Source organism: Mauremys reevesii, linkage group 4 (genome assembly GCF_016161935.1).
Source record: "Mauremys reevesii isolate NIE-2019 linkage group 4, ASM1616193v1, whole genome shotgun sequence".
Lineage (NCBI taxonomy): Eukaryota > Metazoa > Chordata > Testudines > Geoemydidae > Mauremys > Mauremys reevesii.
Window position 1 is genome coordinate 143325229 of NC_052626.1, and position 19351 is coordinate 143344579.

Here is a 19351-nt window from a genome sequence, read left to right on the forward strand (position 1 = left end):
CCCATGTCTCCTCAACCGGCACAATGCCTCCTCCCCCCATGGTGTCTCCCCAACCCCACACAGTGCTGCAGTGCCCCCTGCTGCTTCCACGGTGCTCCTGCCCCTCCACGCCACCTTGCTGCCCTCTGCCCCCCCTCCAGTGCCCCGCAACCCTGCTCCTCTGGTGCCACCCGACTCCCTAGTGTCCCCCACTTTATCCTATCCCCTATTCTCCCCACACAGTGCCACTCCACTCCTCCCTGCCTCCCCCATTCTCCTCCTGCCCCCCATGGTGCCCTTCCACTTCAAATCCCCCATCTTCCTGCTCTGCACAATGTGCCCCTGCCCCACTGCCCAGCATAGTGTCCCTGTCACCCCCTTCCCCCCACTCTGCTTTGTGCTCCCTACCCCACATGGAGCCCCCTCCTCGCCCCACAGTGTCCCCAATGGTGACCCTCCTACCCTGCACAATGCCCCCACTGCTTCCACAGTGCCCCGTCCCCCACCCACTCCTCCAACTCTACCCCACATGGTGCCCCGCGCCCCCGTATCCCCTGCTGCCTGCTACTCCCACTATATCCCCCCTGCAGTGCCCCCTCCCCACCCACACTTCCCTGTCTCCCACGGTACCTCCCCACTTCTGTCCACACTTGTGCTTCTGTCGGTGAAACTTATGTCAGTCAGAGGTGTGTTTTTTCACATCCCTGACCAACAAAAGTTTTACTGACAAAAGTGCTAGTGTAGATATAGTCTTAAAATCACTAAATCTGGATAGGGTCCAGAGTGACCTAGACAAACTGGAGGATTGGGCCAAAAGAAATCTGATGAGGTTCAACAAGGACAAGTGCAGAGTCCTGCACTGAGGAAGGAAGAATCCCATGCACTGCTACAGACTTCAGACCGACTGGCTAAGCAGCAGTTCTGCAGCAAAGGACCTGGGGATTACAGTGGATGAGAAGCTGGATATGAGTCAGCAGTGTGCCCTTGTTGCCGAGAAGGCCAACGGCATATTAGGCTGTATAAGTAGGAGCATTGCCAGCAGATCGAGGGAAGTGATTATTCCCCTCTATTCAGCACTGGTGAGGCCACATCTGGAGTATTGTGTCCAGTTTTGGTCCCCCCACTGCAAAAAGGATGTGGACAAATTGGAAAGAGTCCAGCAGAGGGCAATGCAAATGATCAGGGGGCTGCGGCACATGACTTATGAGCAGAGGCTGAGGGAACTGGAGTTATTTAGTCTGCAGAAGAGAAGAGTGAGGGGGGATTTAATAGCAGCCTTCAGCTACCTGAAGGGGGGTTCCAAAGAGGATGGATCTAGACTGTTCTCAGTGGTGGCAGATGACAGAACAAGGAGCAATGGTCTCAAGTTGCAGTGGGTGAGGTCTAGATTGGATATTAGGAACCACTATTTCACTAGGCAGGTGGTGAAGCACTGGAATGGGTTACCTAGGGAGGTGGTGGAATTTCCATTCTTAGAGGTTTTTAAGGCCTGGCTTGACAAAGCCCTGGCTGCAGGGCCAGTGCAACCCATTAGGTGACCTAGGCAGTCGCCTAGGGTGCTAGCATTTGGGGGGCGGCATTCGGGTCCTTCGGCAGCAACCACAGCGGCCGGATCTTTGGTCGCCCCAGTCATCGTCGGCATTTAGGTGGAGGGACCTGGGGCAGGGAGGTGCGGGGAGGGGCACAAGGTGGAAGTTTCACCTGGGGCACAAAACATCCTTGCACCCATCCTGCCTGGCTGTGATGATTTGGTTGGTGTTGGTCCTATTTTGAGCAGGGGATTGGACTAGATGATCTCCTGAGGTCTCTTCCAACCCTAATATTCTATGATTCTATTATTCTAACTGAACAGAGACCCTGGATTTATGGCTTATTACAATAACCGGTAACCCACTAGGTCCCTCTTTGTCCTATGACTGCAGACGCTGCAGTGCAGACGTGTTAATAGGCGACCCTACCTTGAATTGTCCCTTGGAATATGTGCTAACTAGTGATGCTGAACAATCTGGTCTACCTTGCATTTAACTGTGATGCTCGGCGTATCTTTCCCAGACCTGAAGGAGTGGTTTGTGTGGCTCAGAAACGTGTCTCTCTCACCAACAGAGGTTGGTTCAACAAAAGATATTACCTCACCCACTTGTCTCTAAGTACGTGGGTCAGTCAGACCTGTTCTCTGCATCTCAGGTAGACCGATTTAAATCAACAAGCAGGAAACCTTAATTTAAATAATCAGTTTTAATCTTTTGTACTCTTTATTTATTTCCCCTCCAAAAAAGGGTTGATTCTCCTTGCTTGGTAACCATTATAACATGTTCATTTGCAATTAAATATAGCCTTTACAGTAAATTTTTTGCTAATCAGGAGGATACACTATATTTATGCACATTTATTTAAACAGTTATATAGCTTAACAATTCAAAATTTTAATTTTTAGATTTTGTTATATGAAAATTTTGAATGATACTTTTCTTATTTACTAGATGGTTAGTTATTCACATATGATTTGTGTCAAACTGCATTTGGATGGCAATTGGAATTCAAATAAAATGGACAAAAATAGCATTTTAAAATTGTTTTTCATTAGTTAAATAAAATCTTAAATGTGCTGGATACATAAAATAAAGGAAGGTTATTTTAACCTGCTTTGCATTGAAAATTAAGTGAATTATTTAACAAGTGCAGTATTGTCTGTAGTTAGTGAATTGAATTGTTTGTTTCTGGTAACCATGTGCTTCAAAATGTTAGAACTAATAGATCTCATCATCTCACACCTCATTTTTATTCATAGATTGGAAGAGGAAAACAAGTTTTCCTGCTTTTTCAACTCCCAGTCAATTTCTCAACACTGAATGAATTTATCACGTAACTGAACTAACAGCTGTACCACACTAACCAACCCCTCTAGTTAACATGGTACAAGTTGAAGAGTCTTGTGGCATCTTATAGACTAACAGACGTATTGGAGCATGAGTTTTCGTGGGTGAATACCCACTTCGTCGGATGCATGGTATTCACCCACAAAAGCTCATGCTCCAATACGTCTGTTAGTCTATAAGGTGCCACAGGACTCTTTGCTGCTTTTACAGATTCAGACTAACACAGCTACCTCGCTGATACATGGTACAAGTTGTGCATGTTGACAAGGCTTTAGGGGCTAAAGATAGATCCACAAAATGACTTAGAAGACCCCTAACTGCCACTTTAGGGGCCCAAAGCCAACATGTAGGCGCCAATGAGATCCTCCACCCCCACCCGGTGCAGTAGCCGCCTGTAGGCACCTGAAGTCTCACTGTTAAAGTCCCTGAGGCACCTACATTTCTGCCACTGAGTACATGCCTATCTCATACCTAAGCTCCCTGGGACCCTCCAACCCGGTGTTCCCTCCCCTATCTTACCTGAGAGGCCTCGTCTGGTAGCTGTGCTCACTACAAGCAAATTCCAATTTATTTATTTTTAAAAAGGGAGTTTTCTAGCCCTCATGGTTGGAAAGAAGGGTTTGAATCTGTGACTCCTAACATCTCAAAACTCAGAAAGCGAGTACAAAAGAAATCTAACAGGTCTGCACTAGCTCACCCACGAGATAAGGGCTGAATGCAGGAATCACAGCGGGACGTTCTCTGCCCTGAGTTACAGATTAATAGATGTTAAGGCCAGAAGGGCCCATTAGGGCTGTCCAATCTGACCTGCATAATGTAGGCTGGAGAATCTCACCATGGAATATCACTTGGGATCAGGTCTTGGTGGTGTCTCTTCCCAGCAACAGAGCAGAACTGCCCCACCCTGCTGCACCTTAGCCCTTCCTCCCTCCCAGAACTGCACCTACTCCCTGAGCCACTCAGTGTCTGATGTCTGTGAGCAGCGAGTGCCGTCCCACGCCGGCCACCCAGCACCGCCTGGGCCATCAGGGCATGTGGACTTTCCTGTGCTGGGCAAAGCGAGAGTTCTCATGGTACATGAAGCACTCGTGGTATGTGAAGGGGCGCTTGCCCATGCTCATGCACTGATGCCTGATGAGCTTGGAGAGACGGATGAAGCTTTTCCCACACTGGGGGCACTTGTTGGGCCTCACCCCTCCGTGGCTGAGGCAGTGCACCAGCCGGTTGGACCTGGAGATGAAGCTCTTCCCACATTGGTGGCAAAGATGCAGCCGGTTGACTGCGCGGGCCCCACGCTCGAGAACACTGGAGCCTCCGGAGACGCTCTTGGCGGTTTCGATGTAGGCGTGGGCCATGCAGTGGTGCATGATGGAGTTACTCTGGAAGAGAAACAGACTGTGTCAGGGCACTGGTAGGGCCGCTCCCCCATGTGCAGGGCCTGGTGCTTGATCAGATTGTAACCCAGCTGAACTGCAGCGCACAGGCCCTGCGCTGGAATGGCTTCTCCCCAGAATGGTTCCTCCGATGCATCTGCAGGGCCGAGGTGGTGAGGAAGCTTTTACCGCATTTGGGACAGGGGTGGCGCTGCTCCCACGTGCTCAGCGGCTGTGGGGAGGAGACATGGGGCAGTGCCACCCTCTTGGGAGCTTTCTACTGCCGCCATCTCAGCTCCTTCCCACCTCTCGTGGACCTGACGCTGGCTGGAACACAGGAAAGCCAGTCGTGAGGGGTTGTCTATCTCGGCCCCGTCCTGGGAACCTTCCACCATTATATTGGCCATCTTTGTAGCCTTGCCTGTGGCAAGGCATTCTGGGAAGCTTCATCCACCATGGCAGCCATTTTACCAGCCCTACCTGTGACAAGGCATGCTGGGAAATACAATCCACCATGACAGCCATCTAAACAGCCTTGTCTGTGGCAAAGCATGCCGGGAGAGAGGGCTGGGGGAATATAGTATAAAAAGCAATCCCCTTTCGGCTGCTTACGAAAAAGATGGAACTGAAGTGCCCAGGGTGGAAGTCATAGTTTTTGGCGTGAAATCCAGCCATTTTATACCCAGCTGTCGGAGCAGGGGCAGGACTCAGCAGAGAAGGGAAGCACAACTCGGACCTTCTCAGTGGGCCAGAGAAACCTGCTCCTGTTCCTTATTTGACCTTCCATTCTACTTGGGTCAATCACACATAAACCCCTGAGCCCTCTGGACTCAGCCAAACAGCCTGGATTGCCCTAAACCAATGGAAAAAAACACGGAATGGGGCAATCGGGAATTACAGCTGCTAGACCAATATATCTGATGCCATTCCAACCCCTCCCCATTCCTGTAGCGATATTTGTAGACTGCAGTTCTTAGGGCAGCGTTTTGCCTTCTGGTCCAGTATCTGTGCAATGTCTGGAGTGACAGGGCCCTGCAATGACACCGCATGCAAAATATAACAATAATAAGCAAATTAGCTCCAGCACAAGTTACTTTCTTTTAATGCACCGAGTGAGCCAGGGCAGTGACTCTCTCTCTGAGGCTCAGTTCCCCACCTAGAAAAGAACGAAAATAATCCTTCCTTCTGTATTGTCTATTTAGAGGGTAAACTCTCTGTGGCAGGGACTGTCTCTCACTTTCTGACTGGGCAGTGCCCAGTGCACTGGGTCCCTGATCTCAGGCACTGTATGTCTGTGCAGCAGCCAGGCACAACGGGGCCCTGATCTCAGTTAACCATAGTATAATAATTTGAAGGGGACGTGGCACACCATTCTCGTGGTGGATAGAGAACGAACTGTTATTAGCACAGCTCAGGAATCTCCATCGAGTAGCTGCTTCCTGGCTTTGCGCTCAGACAGTCCCCGACGCTCTCCAAACTGTGTAGAAAATTTTTTATTAGATTATAATTAGAGCTGAGTGAATTTTGATTGAAACAAAATACTTTTTAAAAAAAATCAATTTTAAGCCAACCAAAAGGTTTCAGTAGATCTGAAACCAAACTTTTTCAAGTTCTCCAGTTTGACCAAAAAATTTGGGAAAAAAAAAAGTTTTGGTTCAAAACTAAACACATTTTTTTGTTGGGGGGATTTTTCGGTTGAGCCTGTGAACTACAAAATTAAAAAAGTATTTTGTTTCACTTCATTTTTCTGGACTACACTGACTCCTAACACATGGCATCTGCTGTTCAAACCTTTGCTGAGCGTTGTGTCAGAGAAATGGGGCCGTGGAACAATCGTGGCACAGTGGGGTGGAGGACGGGGTCAGTCCCCAGAGCGAGGGACTGGGGTGGGGACAATCAGGGCACAGCAGGGTGTGCAGGTCGGTCCTCAGAGTGAGGGTCTGGGGCTAGGGTTGCCAACTTTCTAATTGCTGAACCCTTCCCCTTCCCCGGCCCCATTCTGCCTTTTCCCTGAGCCCCCACTTCTTCCCCAAGCCCCCACCTACTCATTTCTCTCCCCCCATCTCCATTGCTAGCTCCTCACCCCGCCCACTCACCTGCCACCTGCAGAGCCGGTCCGGGAGGAGTTGATAGGAAGCCTGGCTGCCCAATCAGGGCACAGCGGTCAGGCTCTGGCTCAGAAAAGTTGGTCCCCAGAGCCAGGAAAACTGGGGCAGGGGAGAAGTCCCCAGAGCAAGGGGCTGAGGCAGGGACAATGGCTTAGGGAGGGTGGAGGGAGGAAGAGGCAGGATCCCCTTCAGGGCAGCCCTAGTACCCAACCGACCTCATTCTGCTGGAGGCTGGGACCACGTCTTTCCATGAGCAGCGCCCCCTGGAGGCAGCAGCCACCGCCCTCTGCCCGGAGAGGCTGATTGCGGTTACACCGATAACCGGATGCTCAGTGTCCGGTTCCTTTTTCGACTGGACAAGACGGGCCCCCTGGCGGCCCTACATCCCATACAAATGCAATACTCCACGGAGCGTCTTTCCAAAGGCAGAGCAGAAATGCCCATTGAGCCCTTCTGCCTTCGCGGCACCACCATCATTCACGGTTTTCCCATCTCCAGCCAGCGATCAGCCTGCGCCGCTGCTTTTCCCCCCCTAACAGACTGAAACCACCGCTCCAGTGCGCTCCTGCGACCCGCACCTGGCTCAGCTGGCGGGGGGATTTCACACTCCGATCCCCACCCCCGGCCCTGCAGCCCCCGATTTCCTGCTTCTGCGGCTGTTTCTCCTCCTGGGCTCAGAGGGCTGCAGGGGGGACTCGCCCCCGTGCACACAAGCCAGCTCGGGAGGGACCCAGGTGTCCGGGGCGGCGGGAAGGGGCTGGCACAGGAAGGTCCCTCCATTTTCCATCCCTCTGTAAACACTGCCTGCTTTCCCCAGGCACCGAAAGATTTAGGCGTCTCCGCCACGCTTTTTAACCCTTCAGCGTCCCGATTTGGGGGAAGTGCGCTCCATTGCACCATTTCGGGGGGTTTGCTGGAATCCCCAGCTCCTGGAGTCTCAGGATCATGGGGACTCTCCCTGCCACCCCCAGCAAAGAGAAAGGGCGATTTCTAGCCCCGGTGGTTGCAGAATAAAAGTTTGAACATTTCGCCCCCGCTGCCTGCAAATATAAGGTGACCAGGTTTTCCAAAAGGAAAACAGGACACCATGTGGGGCTAGTCCGCCCCCTTCCCCAGCGCAGGGCCGGCCTGAGCCCTGCCTGCCCCCGAACCCTGCCTCCCCCCTGCCTGGGGCTGGCATGACCACTTGCATAGGTGGCTGGTGAAGCTTCCCCTGGGGGAGGCAGTTCCCTGTCCCCTGGCTTTTTCTACCCTCAGCCACATCCACACTCCACCAGATCCAGCAGGTTGCGGGGTTTGGGGAGGTATGTTTTTTATTTATTATGCCCCATGCAGGTTCCAGGGCGGCTGAGGAGGCAGTATGCGCTATTCAGCTTCCTGGGTTCATCAGTAATCTGGAATCCGGAGAGATTACTGATGGACCCAGGAAGCTGAGTAGCAAATACTGCCCCCTCAGCCTCCCGGGAACCTGCATGGGGCATAATAAAGCTTCATTTCCCCACAGAGGCTGGGGACCTAGGGAGGGGAGGTGCAGGGCAATGTGGCTGGCGTGGGGCAGCTGTGGGCAGGTGCCGGGGAGTGGGGGGGCTCGGAGTACCTCTGGGCGGGGGCAGGGAGGACTCATGGCCCTGGCCGTGGGGGTAGGGCAGGGGGTCTCGGGGCTCTGGCTGCAGGGGGCAGGGGCGAGTGGCAGAGTCCGAGCCAGGGCCTAGCCTCCCCCCAAGGGGGCTCTTGTCACTTTTTTGACAAAAGTGGGCATTTCTCCCGTTTGCTCTTGGTGATCAAGCTGGCAAGAGCAAATGGGACAAACACCCACCTTTGCCAGAGAAGTTGGGACGGCCAGGACAGGGCTTAAAAAAGGGACTGTCCCGGTCAAAAAGGGACGTATGGTCACCCTGTGTAAATACTCTGAAACCAGCAGACACGGCTGGGAGGGGGACATTATCCCCAGTGCCTCTGTTGTTGCCTGGAGTAGCAGCATGGCCAACTCTCTCAACACGATAGGATGTTTTCCTCCAAGTCCCAGCTCCCGGAGTCCCGTGATGACAAGAGACGCTTGCGGTTTGGAAAAATCAGCTGCTACTAGTGCTGCCTTGGGGCAGCAGGGAGGGGAAGGGGACGGTTTAGTTTGCCCCGGAGAGCCCCTATTTGAGAGGACATCCAAACCGAGTGGCATTGCGTCCTGGCGCAGGAGGTCACAGTGCTGCCCGCCCAGGTTTTGCCCAGCTGCCCCTCGTTCACGACACAGCCACAGCCACCGCTGCAGGGTGAGCGCCACCACTGCAGGATGAGTGCAGAACAGGCTTGCTCCCAAGCCACCCCTCCTCCAGGGCCTTCCTTCTCCCCAAAATCCTTTGTGCAGCCCTTGTTTCTAGCTCTGGTTAGGGAGAAAAGCTTGGAAACACGACCTGAGCACGTGAGCCTAAATGCTCAGAAACCATAGGCCACAGAAACACCCCACAGTTGCTGTTTTGGAGATAATTGCATGATTTGGTGGGGGGTCTGAACTCCTGATTGCTCAGTGTCGGGATTGGCCAGGCCGCCAAAAGGTCCTTGAAAACTGATCTGTCTCTGTGGAACCTCATTCCTTTCTCCTAGTATATCCAGAATCTTTTTTCCTACAGAGGACGGGGTTTTCCATGGCATACTGAGACTGTGAGCGCTCTGGGGCAGACACCTGCTCTTTGTGTTTGTACTGAGCCTAGCCCTGAATCATGCCTGCGGCCTCTAAACCTACTGCAATACAAACAAATATTAATAAGACAAGGACTGATTGGAAAATACCAATTTTTTTTCACAAGAAATTAAAAAATTTTTTGAATTTTCCAGCCATTCCCTCACAGTTTTTCAGTGCAAACCCCAAACCTTTTCATTTTTGGAAACCACTTTGTGTCATTTTTTTACTTGAAACTCAATATCAGAAAATGTTACCCAACAGCCCAACTTATTGCTGGGCACTGAAATTTTTCTACCTTTACAAAAAAAAAATTAGAAAAAAAAATACTGAAAACTGAAGAGTGTTTCCACTTCAAATAGCAATTAAATAATGAGTTTAAAATCAGTTTTCATTGCATTTTTTTATTTTAAATTTCAGTTTTGGGGTCTCTGGCCCCATTGCTGCCAATGGAGCTGTGGATGACTGACACCAGCTGGGGATTGGGCCTCATTTATTCCAAAGGAGTGATGGTCAATTCACACCCCGTCGGCATCAGACCCACTGACACCAATGGTGCTATGGCTGATTGACTCCTGGTGAGGATCTGGCCTATTGGCTCCAGTGAAACAAAAGCTGATACGCACCAGCAAGGGTAGTGGTTGTGTCTAAAAATCAGCTCCATTAGGCTCCTGCCCCATGGCCCCTCCTCCTGCACAATCTGCCCGCTCCTGGTTGCCAGTTTTGGTTGGACGTATTCCTGGAGGTTTCATCACGCGACATAATCTTTAATAATGCCTAACTGGGAACGCCCTCTGCACAGAAAGCGGCAGGAAGGACAAAGTTCACTTTGCTGGCGTCACCTTGTGCTGGGAGCTTTTGCTGTGAGCTTGGAGCACTGACCGGAGCGCGTGGCCCAGGCTTTCAGGGAGGTAAAGAATTCCATTTCTCCTCCTTGCCCTTCTCGTTCTGTCCGCCTTATTTCTGTCTTCCACCCTGCCCCCTGCCGCTCTCAGTCTCCCCCACATTCTTTCTGTCCCCCGCCCCAGCTTGTCCCTTCTGTGCTGGGACCCCCTTGCTGGTCACGTATGGGACAGGTGAGGTCCTTTGCTGGGCCCAATGCACAGCAGATGTGAGCCTGTTCCAACCTCAGCTCCAAACTCTGGCCCCTTTGCTCAAGCTGGGGAGGTGGGTGTTTTCAGTTCGGCACAGTCCTGCTCCCACCTCCCGTGCAGGACAAGATGGCCGCGGTCATGCTTGCTGTCCTGGCAGGTAGGGGAATGATCCTGTATCTGTGGGCACTGCCCCATCCAGCCCCACGGCTGTACGAGCTGTGTCAGAGGAAGACGGTGCTGCTGACTTCAGAAAGGCCCCCATAAATCAGGAGACCTCACAAAAAAATTAGTCTATTTGTCCTCTGGGGTCAGTGCCAGGTAGGGTCATTCTGTTTCTGTCAGCTGTTCTCTCCAATCCAGAGCTGGAAACTGACTCTTAAAAACACAACCAGAGATTCCCCCATAATCCGGGGAGTGCGGGAGTCAGGGTTTGAAAAAAATCATTCGATCTCGTGAGTGCTGGCAGCACTGGGAAAGGGCAAATGCTGTAGCTGGCATCCGACCCAACCCCAGCGGCCTTCAGAGCTAAAAGTGCGAGTCTGTAGCACTCATGTTGGGAGGGGAATGATGGTTCAGTGTTTTGGGTGCTGCTAGCTTGGGACCCTGCTGACTTGGGTTCAATTCCTGCTATGCTACAGGTCCCTCGAGCAAGTCAGTGAATTGTTCTCAGGGCAATAGCTGTGTCTTGCCTCACAAGGGGCTGTGAAGATCAGTACAATGCTGTTTTATAAATTTTAAGGCAGAAAGGACCATTAGATCATCTAGTCTGACCTCCTGCATAACACAGCCCAGAGAATCTCACCCAGTTACCCTGGTATTGAGACCAATCACTTGGATTAGACTAAAGCATTTCAGTCTCCAGGAGATTAAATTGCTGTGTGTCCTAGGCAGAGAACAGTTAAGACCAAGGTGCCCCTGAGGGCCCTGCAATGGCAGGGAATTGATTAGGCGAGAAATGCCCAAGTGGTCTTGGCAGATGATTCATGCTGCAGAGGAAGGTGAAAACCCCCAATGTCCCTGCTAATCTGAGCTGGGGAACAGTCCTTCCTGCACATGCGAGCAAGACCACCAGCCACATAGCTAGAAAGGATTCTTTGTACAGCCTCAGAGCTCTAATCTGTCCTGTCTCTAGCTGTGAACAATCCCTGATGCTTCAGAGAAAGGGGGACATAGAGGAAATGAAGAATACATCTGGCCAAACTGTGCACGGAGACAAATAATTCCTTCCTGACCTCCTCACAGGCCGTAACCCTGAAGCATGATATTTGATTACAACCATTGTCTTAGTTCAGAGCTGCATGTGTTGTGAGCATGTTGAGGGCAGTGCAGGCAATCCTGTTCTCCCCATGGCCCATGAAGGAAGGGGATTTGTACAGGGACTCATAAAGATTGTGAGGCAGCCAACACTGGTGATGGGATCCATATAGCTAGAGCTCAAGTGGCTGGGCTGTAATAGACTCATGTCTTGCACTGACTGGTGGGTTGCACGTGCAGGATAACTCACCTTCAGAGGAAGTTTCCTCTCCCTAGGTAGAATTTGGGTCTCCATAAAGCAAGAGTGGTTGGATCCCTAAAAAAGCTCTTGGGTTTGTGTGGTGTATTGAGGACTGTGTTTGCATTGCAAGCTATCACTTTAAGAATGTTTTTTTGCTGATCCTATTTGCAGACTAAGGGGCTCTAGAGGGGAGTGTGTGATCAGTCAGTCTACAGCCAGCCAGCCTAGAGCAAGGTGGGTGAACTGGGCCTCACTGCCTTAGGGAGCAGCCTGCTTTGTCTCTCTCTGTTTTGGGATTCTTGAGGAGTGTTATTCTGAATTCTAGGAATTAAAGTAGCATCACGTTGCAACCTTCCAGCAAGAGAGTTTTATGCTTTTATCTCATTTCTGTGCGTGTGCCATGAACGTAGCACTCTGTTTTGCAGGGCACTGCCATATAGCGGCATCATGGCCTCAGCAAACCCTGTGAAGAGACTGGAGGAGGAAGCCGTGTGCCCCATCTGCCTGGAGTTCTTCACTGAGCCAGTGAGCATTGACTGTGGGCATAACTTCTGCCGTGCCTGCCTCAGCCGGCACTGTGAGACGTGTAAGGTGGAAAGCCCTGGTCACCCTGTCCAGTGCCCCGTCTGCAAAGAGAAATTCAAGAAGGACAACTTCCGGCCCAACTGGCCGCTGGCCAACATGGTAGAGACCATCCTGCAGCTGAGGGCTGTGGGGGGAGAGGACCGAGCGGGGCCGTTCTGCCAGCATCACCAAGAGCAGCTCAAGTTGTTCTGCGAGGAGGACGGGAAGGCCATCTGTGTGGTGTGCCGGGAGTCCCAAGAGCACCGGGAACACAGGGTGGCACCCGTGGAGGAGGCTGCCCAAACATACAGGGTGAGAATCTGCTGGGTGCAGGGGCTCCTGGGTGCTACTCTGCTGGGGAGCTGGGTGCTAATCACAAGCAGTGCTGGGGTCTCCTCTCCACTGCTGCATCTTTGTTTGAAAGGGGCTACAAGTCTTTTATTGTGTTTGAGAAAACGCTTTTCCCTCAGCAGGCTGGGCTGCTTGTCCATGCCTGGGGCAGGCCCTCAGGATACCTGGTTCAGTTCCCAGCTCTGACACAAATAGACCAAACAATGGCTTTAGGGTTTCTTCATTGCAACCAAGGGAACTTTTCAGGGGGAAATATGAATATTTTTCACAAAACTGTCCACGTTGAAAAACCAACAACATTTTTTCTTTGAGGGGAGGGGAACTTCTAAGCAAATCTTTGGACAGGCTTTATTTACAGGGGAGCCTGTGTGTGGCTAGTGGCTCACTTTTACTGGTACACAAGGACACCCCTAGCAACTGATCCCAGGCAGGAGCGGTGGAAGTGCCCTAAAAGTGAGGGGGCCCACAGGCTCCTGAACTGTGGCCCCGCCCTCCATGCCACCCATTCCCCAAGGCCCCACCCTTACTCCGCCCATTCCCCTGTGGCCCCGTCATTGCCCCACCTCTTCCTCCGAGGCTCTGCTCCTGCACCACCTCTTCATTCAAGCCTCCACCCACCGCACCCTCCTCTCTGCCCCTTCCCCATCACTTGTTCTTATGGCCGGTAAAAATTAGGGGCGCCGTGACTCCCTGACCCACCCGACCCCGTTCCAGCGCCCCTGATCCCAGGCCTCTGGATCTTCAACCACACACCGCTCCCGTTGGAGCTTACAGGCCAGGGGGCATGAGCTGAGATGCAGTAGCAGCCTTGCAACACCCTCTACGTGGTCAGGTCACAGGTCTGGTGGAAGCCAGAAGTAGTCAGCACCTCAGTGGCAGGTGCACGGCCCTCCAGGATCCCCTCCTGACCAGTGCTGCTCTCCCCTCTCAGACCAAAGTTCAGCAAGCCCTGACTCAGCTCCGGAAGGAGATGGAAGCTGCCAAGCGGCTGGAGGCCAAGGAGAACAGGAAGATCAGGGAATGGCAGGTGAGTGTCTCCCTGGTGGGAAGGTAGAGCCACTCCAGTTCAACCACAATCTATTGAGGCCTCGCTCTTGGTCGCCTTGTGCCAGTGCAGCGCCCGGTCCGAAGGGGTCCTAGCAGCTACCATGATACAAATTAATGATTAACTGGCGACTTCTTTTGTATTTAGTGATGAGCCTGGCTCAGGGATCTGTGGGGACTGAACCCAGGGCACCAAAGCATCCGCCTCCAAAAGATGACGTTTATTAGCGCAATGACTGTAGCTGTCTAAGCCAAGACAGACTCTCAGGGAGGGAGCAGACACTACTAGACCCATACATGTGCTGTAGCTGCTGTGGGGGGTCTGGGAGCACGTTAGCACAGATGTAGGGGAGCACGGCTCAGGGACGCTGCTCCTCTGTCGCCCTGTGCTGTCTGAGGGCACCCTGCTCTGGCTTGAGTGTCCATCTCTCTGGGGTGGAATCCTGAGATTCTGCCACTCTCAGACCGGGTCCTGCCCTGCAGTCCCCTGTGTATCATGCACATGTGGGCTGTCCCTCGGGGAGCCCCAACCCAGGGGCCATTCGGTAGCCAGACTTCTTATAGCAATAGCTGTGTGTCTGTAACAAAGTACTTCAGAGAGAAGGACCCACGCACATCCCCCTTACCTGGAATCCTGCCAACTCCCAGGGGTCTAACTTTCCTCAGTCTAGTTCTCCTTAGCTCTCAAAAACCTTTCCCTCTGCCTGGAGGGTGTGAGCCTCTTTGAGCCCCTCACCCCAAAGGGACCCAGCCTCCCCTGGCAAATTTGTCTGGCAGGGGCCGAGCCAGGGCATCAAAGCAAATGCATCTTTCATTGTACGGTAAGTGTTTCTGAGAAGCTTACACCTGGATCCACCTGGCCCTTCTTGGGTGCCACTCCTGCCACCCCTGCTATCAAACTAGATAGATCTATTAAGACAGTGAACTTCCCAGTAACCCGGTCAAAATATAGTCTGTCTAGACCATTGTGGACCGCGCCAAATCTGTCACATCCACTCTAGCAATTTTAACATCCTCTACTCCGGACTGTAAGTTAGGCCTGTATATATATAATTTTCACCATGACAGATCTTCATTCCTGATTTTTTATGGGAAATTTCAGAATGAAATGAAGATTTTCTTTTCATTCTGAGCCAATGTGAAATTTCCCCTTTGGTTCAAATTATTCAATGGGAGACTCAGAGAGCTCAATCTCTTTAGCTTCTCAAGAAGAAGAGTGAGATGTGACTTGATGGCAGTGTAGAAGTTGTGACAAAGTGGGGTTTTATTCATCTTGTTATGCTGCATGTGAGTCTGACTGTCCCATACTAATACTGTGGGCACCTCGGTTTCCCAGTGTACTTCACTAATATTTCGATGGTGGGAATTGGGTGGGTGATTTTTGCTGAGGACCTCGGGGCAGGTCAGGCTGCCCAGCTGTCTTCACCTATGCAACCTGAGACCCAGGAGGGCAGGGTGTGGCCAGGTGACACCTTTGGCCTGGATAAGCGAGACAAAGAGAGAGAGGAGGAGCAACAGGGGTGTCTGAGGTTGGGTTGCTGGAAGCTGGCAGTCTGCTTGCGGGGACTAGAAGAGGGGAAGTCCAGGGCTTCTGGCCTAGGACTCCCAAGATGGACTTGCTGAAAGTCACTGATTTCTGTGCAAGCTCTGTTCTACGCTGCGTTCCTGTCGACCAATAACCCTTACGTTTTACGCTGGTTGAATGTCATGTCGGACTCTGGCGTTGGGGTGCAGGGCCCTCTGGTTTCCCCAGGAGCCCTGCCTGAGCAGACTCGCTGTGGGAAGTGCACGGTGTGGAAGGGGATGCTGAATGCTCCGAGGTCAAACCCAGGAAGGTCAAAGCTGTGTAAGCTTCTTGCCCTGGAGACAGTGTGCTCGGAGAGAGGAGGCTCCCCCAGAGTCCTGACTAGCTTCCTATGGAGTAGTTCCAGAGCATTGACCCAGTGACGCCATGAGAAGTACCTCCACAGGAGAAAATACTGGCTACTAAAGGACTCTTTGATCTAGCAGAGAATGGCAGAAAAAGAGCCAATGGCTAGGAGCGGCAGCCAGACAAATTCAAAGTAGATATAAGGCGCAGATTATTAACACGAAGGGTCATTAACCACTGGAACAAACTTTTAAGGGAAGTGGTGGATGCTCCATCTCTTGGTGGCTTTGAATCTAGATGGGACGTCTTTCTGGAAAACGCTTTTGTCAATCACAAGTTATTGGGCTCAGAACAGGGGTGACTGGGTGAAATTCAATGGCTGGGCTATGCAGGAGGTGAGACTAGAATCTAACGGTCCATTATGGCCTTGGAATCTGTACATTTATTAAATAAAAAAATTTGGTTTTGTTTCACTTTTCAAAACCTGGATAGTGGGGGGACATCAAACAATTTGGAGGAAATGGGGGGAAGCTACCCCCTTCTCCTCACTTTCTTTGTTATTAAAACATGTTCGATGAGAAAAGTGTAGGGGAAGGTTGGCTGGCTGGCTGGTGTGTAAGTAGCACATAGTTTTTCCTCAGTCCTGTTGGTGTTTTTTACTTCTCCCGGCAGGAAAAAGTGCAGGTTCAGCGTGAGATCATCAGGTCAGAGTTTGAGAAGATCCGCCAGTTCCTGACTGAGGAGGAGAAGCTGCTGCTAGAGAAGCTGGCGACAGAAGAGAAGGACTTCGTGCAGAGAGTACGGGCCAACCTAGATGACCTCTCAAACCAGAGCTCTGCCCTGGGCAAACTCATTGCAGAGCTGGAGGAGAAGTGCCGGAAATCGTCTGTGGAGCTGCTGGAGGTGAGAGTGTGTGGGGTGTGTCAGCAGGTGACTGGGTGGCCAAGGGGGTAAGGTACAGAGCAGTGATGTGGGAGGCCTGGGTTTTAATCCCAGCCTGTCTCTGTGTGACTTTTCCTTCTGTGGACATCAGTTTCCCCATCTGTTAAATGGGACTAACTGGTAGAATTGGTTGGGAAATGACTTGGGATTTTTCCCTCTGCTGAAAAATAATTTGTTTTCTTCAAAAATTTAGGCTCGGGGGGAGGGAGGTTGGAAAAAACCTCAAATGGAAAATGTTAGGATTCACCAAACAAGGCTATTTCACAGCAGACACTGATTCTCCTCCATTTCTCCTCTGCAGGGTGTGAGGTGTTCACTGAGCAGGTAGGTGACCATGGTCCATCTCCGTTCCATTTCTGCTATGGATGGGTGCGCTGGGAGCTGAGATAACGAGGCATTTCTCCCCGCAGTGCTGAAACTATCAAACTGCGGGAGCCAGAAGCCACCCCCACTGAAGTGAAGAATAGATACAAATTCCCTGAGCGTTGCCTGGATATGAAGAAAATGCTACAGAGATTCAAGAGTGAGTGACCCCGCACGGGATGGAATTTGCTGGGGATCCCAGGGAGAACAGAAGAATATATGCCCCGTGTGTGTTTGGGCAGGGGGAAGGGGGAGTAATGTGATACTTGGATGCATACACAGGGGAATCTCGAGTAGGAGTAGAGAGGTTATTTGACCTCTCTGTTTATTACTGGTGCGACTGCTGCTGGAATCCTGTGTCCACAATTCCAGAAGGATGTTGATAAATTGCAGCGGGTTCAGGGAAGAGCCATGAGAATGGTTGAAGGATTAGAAAACCTGCCTTCTAGTGAGAGACTCAAGGAGCTCAGTCTATTTAGCTTAACAAAGAGAAAGTTCAGGGGTGACTTGATCACAGTCTGTAAGCACTTCCATAGGGAACAAATATTTAATAATAGAGGCCTCTTCAAGCTAGCAGATGAAGGTCTAACAAGATCCAGTGGCTGCTAGTTGAAGCTAGACAAACTCAGACTGTAAATACAGCGTGACTTCTTAACAGCGAGGGGGAGTAGCTACTGGAACAACTTAACAACGACTGTGGTGGAGTCTCCATCACTGGCCATTTTTAATTCAAGTTTGGATGTTGTTGTTTTCCCCCCCCTAAAAGCAGGGCCGGCTCCAAACCCCAGCACACCAAGCGCGTGCTTGGGGCGGCATGCCACGGGGGGCGCTCTGCCGGTCCCCGGGAGGGTGGCAGGCGGCTCCGGTGGACCTTCCGCAGACGTGCCTGCGGAGGGTCCGCTGGTCCCGCGGCTTCAGTGGAGCATCCGCAGGCACGTCTGCGGGAGGTCCACCGGAGCCGCGGGACCGGCGACCGGCAGAGCGCCCCCCGTGGCATGCCGCTGTGCTTGGGGCGGCGAAATCGCTAGAGCCACCCCTGCCTAAAAGATCTGCTCTAGTTCAAACGGAAATTAATTCAGAGCTCTCTTGTGCTGCTGTGTTACACAGGAGGTCAGGCTAGAGTCTCACAGTTATCCCTTCTGGCCTGTGAATCTCTGTGCAGGTAGGGAGGGTGTGGTTTGTACATGAGGGGAGGTAGGCCCACAGTGCTGAAGTGGGGAGCCAGGATGCATGGACATGGGGCCATAGTGCGGAGTAGAAACCACAGCATGGGATGAGGCTACCTTCTGGGAGCCATGTTGCAGGGGTAAAACTGACAGACCCCATTTGTCGGCAGGATCGAACCTACGACCTCGGGAGCGAAATGCATGAGCCTCTACTGCCGAGCTAAAAGCCACCGGGCACTTAGCTAGGGCTGTAGCAGACTCATTAATCTCCAAGTGGTCTCGGTGCCACTAGCTGGGACAGAGCACCACACCCAGAAGGTGTGTGGGTTAGGTGTGTGGGTTATGCAGGGACGTGGCCTTGATACAGAGAATGGAGCTCTGTTTTAGGGGTGGGACCATGGTGTGATGTGGGGCTATATTCTGGGGGCGTGGCCATAGGGCAGAGGTGCAGCCAGGGCCCGTGAGTGGGGCCATGTGGTCCCTAGACCATGGAGTGTTGGTCTGACTCTCTCATCTCTCCATACAGCGGACGTGACGCTGGACCCCGAGACAGCCCACGTGTGCCTGGAGCTGTCCAAGGACCGTCGTGGCGTGCGGCTGGGGGAGCCGCAGCGGACCATCTCGTCCCACGCCAAGCGTTTCGACACGTACCGCTGTGTGCTGGGCGCGGAGGGGCTGCGTACGGGACGGCACTACTGGGAGGTGGAGGTGGAGGCGGGCGACAAGGCCTACTGGACGCTGGGCGTAGCGCGGGGCTCGCTGCGCAGGAAGGGCTGGTTCAGCATGGAGCAGGAAGAAGGCATCTGGGCTGTGCGTCTCATCAGGGGCCAATACCATGCCCACACCTGCCCCGAGACCAGACTGTCCCCGAGCCGCAGCCCCCAGCTCCTGGGCATCTTCCTGGACTGTGACAGCGGGAGCATCACCTTCTATGAGGCCGAGGGCTTGGAGCCCATCTTCTCCTTTGCCACCGGCGCCCCCTTCCCCGAGCCGCTTTACCCCTTCTTCTGGCTCATGTGCCCCGGCACCAGCCTCAGGGTTCGCCCCATGGTGTGAGGGGTGGGAAGCAGGCCTGATGGGCTGGGGAATGGCACGAGAGTGGGCAGTGTCCCTGACAGGGCCTCTGGGTGGGACAGTGGCTCCTGCCCCATCACACCAACACCCCGCCCAATCGTCCAGTAGCTGGGAACCGCTGAGGGCTGTTGGAGCTGGGGGGCTCCCTAGCAGCAGCAATGGCGGAGGGCAGGGAGATGAGGTATGCCAGCCAGCTCCCCTCCCCCAGCTCTCAGGGCTGCTGCAGTCAAACATCCTCAGCCAGAAGAGAGACGATGGGAAACGCGCTTCGCTGGCTGGCCACAGCCGCAGCAGCTGTCTCAGAAAGCTCTGCTCATGCTCTAGCCAACAGAGGCAGGACAAGAGCCACACAGTGAGAGCCTGGGTTGCAATTAGCAA

At 52.6% G+C, this 19351-nt stretch overlaps 1 protein-coding gene across 2 annotated transcripts; it reads left to right on the forward strand.

The window, feature by feature from the left end:
- The first annotated feature begins 9847 nt into the window (after window positions 1-9847).
- LOC120403166 (E3 ubiquitin-protein ligase TRIM58-like) lies at window positions 9848-18977 on the forward strand. 2 transcript variants are annotated; one of them, XM_039533987.1, is made up of 7 exons: window positions 9848-9921; window positions 12025-12475; window positions 13446-13541; window positions 16101-16331; window positions 16672-16694; window positions 16781-16893; window positions 18426-18977. In XM_039533987.1, exons 2-7 carry the CDS (start codon window positions 12047-12049, stop codon window positions 18953-18955), a joined length of 1422 nt encoding a protein of 473 aa, XP_039389921.1. In that variant the 5' UTR covers window positions 9848-9921; window positions 12025-12046; the 3' UTR covers window positions 18956-18977. The 2 variants fall into 2 exon arrangements, with proteins under 2 accessions (XP_039389921.1, XP_039389922.1); XM_039533988.1 differs by lacking the exon at window positions 9848-9921 and adding an exon at window positions 11775-11833.
- The last annotated feature ends 374 nt before the right edge of the window (window positions 18978-19351 follow it).

Coding starts and splice junctions, on each gene's coding strand:
- LOC120403166 (XM_039533987.1), top strand. CDS start 12,047: ATGGCCTCAGCAAACCCTGTGAAGAGACTGGAGGAGGAAGCCGTGTGC. Junction 12,476..13,445: donor AGGCTGCCCAAACATACAGG/GTGAGAATCTGC, acceptor CTCCCCTCTCAG/ACCAAAGTTCAGCAAGCCCT. Junction 16,894..18,425: donor AATGCTACAGAGATTCAAGA/GTGAGTGACCCC, acceptor CTCTCCATACAG/CGGACGTGACGCTGGACCCC.